The sequence below is a fragment of the Tupaia chinensis genome, unplaced genomic scaffold, assembly GCF_000334495.1.
Source record: "Tupaia chinensis unplaced genomic scaffold, TupChi_1.0 Scaffold000211_1, whole genome shotgun sequence".
Classification (NCBI taxonomy): Eukaryota; Metazoa; Chordata; class Mammalia; order Scandentia; family Tupaiidae; genus Tupaia; species Tupaia belangeri.
In genome coordinates, this window is record NW_006159686.1 from 531,853 (window position 1) to 535,497 (window position 3,645).

The 3,645-nt window shown below is 50.6% G+C and overlaps 1 protein-coding gene across 1 annotated transcript in view; it reads left to right on the top strand.

Annotated features, from left to right (window-relative positions):
* Positions 1-3,645, top strand: part of POLE (DNA polymerase epsilon, catalytic subunit) — a 66,328-nt gene that overhangs the window by 48,850 nt on the left and 13,833 nt on the right. Inside the window, exon 41 of the mRNA XM_006147335.3 lies at positions 637-762. Within this exon, the coding sequence (XP_006147397.3) occupies positions 637-762 (126 nt within the window). The remainder of the gene's footprint in view (positions 1-636; positions 763-3,645) is intronic.

The following is a 3,645-nucleotide window of genomic DNA, read 5'->3' on the forward strand; positions in this document are numbered from 1 at the left end:
GATTTCTCGCTTTCTGTCTCTCTGTCTCTCTCAGTCTGTCTGGCGAGTGCACACGCCCTATAGCAAAAACTTCTCCAAAAAAAAAAGAAAAGAAAAGAAAATTATTTAATTTTATTTATTTACTTGTTTATTTATTTTAATTAGACCAGAGAGAGACAGAGTGAGAGAAAGAGAGGGAAAGTGAGAAAGCAAGCTGCCGATCTGGGACTTGGCCATGGTTGGTCATGTGGGTCCAACACCGTTAATCACTATGCTACCTGCTGGCCCCTTGTATATGGTATTTTTACCATGCAGGTTTCTTTGCTGTTTGTTTTTTTTAAATTATGATTATTTATTTAATTTTATTTATTCATTCATTTATTTTTTCATTTGACCAGAGACAGAGAGAGAGAAAGCAAGCAACCAGGTCCAGACCTCGAACCGTGGTTGGCCACGTGGCAGTGCCCAGCACCTTAACCATCACACCACCTGCTGGTCCCCTTTTGCCCTTCTTTATTACTCCTGGGTTCTGAGTGTCCCTGGGAGGCTGCCCCACTTCGGGATGCCCAGATGTTTCCCTCATGGTCTCTCCTGGTGGTCTCTGGTCTTGCTGTGTACCGTGGCATCTCCACCACTGACTCTGACCTTCCCCTGCAGGCTCATCGCTGAGTTCAAACGCCTAGGGTCATCAGTCGTCTACGCCAACTTCAACCGCATCATCCTCTGTACAAAGAAGCGCCAGATCGACGACGCCATCGCCTATGTGGAGTACATCACCAACAGGTGGGGCTAGGCGTGGTCCAGGTGTCCTTTGGGGCACAGCAGCACAAAAACATGGTGGTCGCTCCTGGCCAGGGCTGCAGCGATCATAGACCCCACATGAGCAGACATGCTGCTCGGATTCAGAAAGGTCAGGGAATGCCCCTTTTTTGAGAAAATTAAGACATCCTGCCCATTGTACAGTGGTTACGGGAGCCAGGTCACCAGTAGGCTAGTGGCTGACTACAGCCCTGTGGCTTGGAAATTCACCAGGTGCACGAGCCTCTGTCCGAAACCCTGGTGAGGAGAAGGCTGCAGCATGCCGTGTCCCACTGGGCTGTTCTCTGCTTCTCTCTGGTGAGCACGCCATTAAAGAAAAGTAAAGGTCCCATGGAGAGCCAGGGTGTAAGCCTTAATAGTAGATACGGATGCTGTCCCAAGGACTGTGAGCTCAGGGTGCTCAGCCCCCACAGAGCCTGAGTTCTCTGTGCATCCCAAGCCATGTTCCTGAGGCTCCTTTCTGGCCTGATTGTACTCGGCACACTCCGAGTACTCTAATGGTAGGTTAGAAGACAGAGCACCAGGAATGAAGCACTGTTTTGTTCTTGTTTTCTTAAATTGGCAGATCGTGCGCACGCTCACTAGAGAAAGAGAGGTGTCTTTCAATGGGACCTGGTCATGCTACGGTCCTTTCTCCATCTCTTCATCCTGCTAGAACTTTAGACATGCGTGCACACATGACTGGCATGTGTTTTCAAGCCACCGTGACTAGGACTCAAATTGCAGTCAGCCACGTGGAAGTCAGTTCCTTTAACCACTGGACTACAGGGCTGGCTCCCAAAACACTTCTCTTTTTCTTTCTTTCTTTGTTTTTTTATTTCTTTAAGGTTTTTTGTTTGTTTGTTTTGTTTTGTTTTTTGCCATAGGGTGTGTGCATTAGCCAGAGAGAGGGCAAGTGAGAGGTCACCTCCCAGGGGTGGCATTGCAGTCATTGCTCTGAGTTTTGGGCATACACACACATGCACCTGGCATGACTTTGAAGCTGCTGGGCCCAGGACTCCAACTGTGGTTGGCCATGTCGGAGTCCAGCGCCCTAACCACCATATCACTATTGGCCCCTTGAAACACTTTTCTAAGCATAGACAGAGAAATTTCTTTTCTTTTCTTTTCTTTTCTTTTCTTTTTCTTTTTTTTTTTTTTTTTTTTTTTTTTTTGAGAGACATTTTTGCTATAGGGCATGTGTGCTCACCGAAGAGACAGAAAGCGAGAAATCACCCCAGGGGATGACCATGCTGCAGTCTGTTCTTTGTCCTCTCAGTACCTTGGGGATGCATGTGCCTGGCGTAGGAGTTTTCAGCTACCAGGTCCAGGACTCAAACCATGGTCAACTGTGTGGGAGTCTAGCATGTAACCATTTGCTGGTCCCAGACAGAATTTCTAATGGAGGGACCGGTCTGTGAGTTGGGGATCACAATCAGGGTGCCCCAGAAGGGCCAAGCCCAAACTGGTCCTGAGTCTTACACTGATGAGCGGGAGGCAGAGGCAGAAGGACTCGTCCCTGATCGTAACACGTACACCATAGTAACAGGACACGAGACCAGTGCAGTCCTGACACCACTAGGTCTGTCCACAGCTTGACCTTTCGATTCCGACATAGGCTCATATCTTCCAACAGGATCGACTTAGCCTCAGACTGTGATTTGGCAGAGCCTGGCTGGGAAACGGTGGGCGTGGCTGCAGGAGTGCCCTGGTGTCCGGCAGGACTGGGTCACATGGAGAAGCAGGCCACCAGTTTCCAGCCGAGAGCTAGCACAGAGGCAGAGGGGACAGAAAACTCTCCCGGGACCACGATTCGCATCATTTAGGGTCACTATGCCCATCGCTGTTGGCTAGGACCTCCTTCCTTCCTTCTCCCTCCCTCTCCTTTTTTGTTTCTTCTTTAAAAAGTTTTGTGGCCAGCAGGCGGCGTGGTGCCTGAGGTGCTGGACTCCTGCGGCCAGCCTGTTCGAGTACCAGACCTGGCAGCCCGCTTTCTCACAGGGAGGCCAAGCTGACAGCATCAGGCGTGGAGTGACTGACACGGCCGCAGTCAGTTACCCAAGCTGTGATTTCTGAAGGCTGAGGCAGAGGCCTTGGGCAAAGAATGTGTCCTGGTGCTCCCCGGCCAGTTACCACAGTGTCAGGGCCACCACTTCCCCAGTAAGTTTGAGTGACAATAGATCTAGAGTCCTTTTTTTGAAGAGAATTTTGATATAGGGTGCATGCACTCGCCAGAAAGACAGAGAGACAGTGAGAAATCACCCCCCAGGGCGGACGGCCATGCCGCAACCCCTTGTCCATTCTCCTCTTGGGATCTTGGGCACACACACACACACACACACACACACACACACACACCTGGCCTGAGTTTAACCCCTGTCCTGAGTTTAAGCCACCAGGTCCGGGACTTGAACCACGGTCAACTACATGGGAGTCCAGTGACATAGCCATTATGCCAACTGCTGGTCCCAAGTCCATTTTTTCTTAAAGAATTATTTTATTTAACTTTATTTATTATTTGTTTGTTTATTTAAATTTGGCCAGGGAGGGACAGAGAGAGAGAGAGAGTAAGAAAGCAAAGCGCCAGGTCCACTGCAGTCAGCCATGTGGGGATCCAGCCCCACCCACCATGCCCTGCTGGCCCCACCACCATGCCCCTGCTGGCCCCACCCACCATGCCCCTGCTGGCCCCACCCACCATGCCCCTGCTGGCCCCATCCGCTTTACATCCCTTTTTAAGTAAAGGGAAGGTAGTAGGTAGGTGTGGAGATGGGGGGCAGGGAGGCAGAGACTGGGGACGCCGTTGCCGCTGTCAAAGCAGCTTCCCCTCCTCTTTGCAGCATCTACTCCCAAGAGATCTTCCACTCC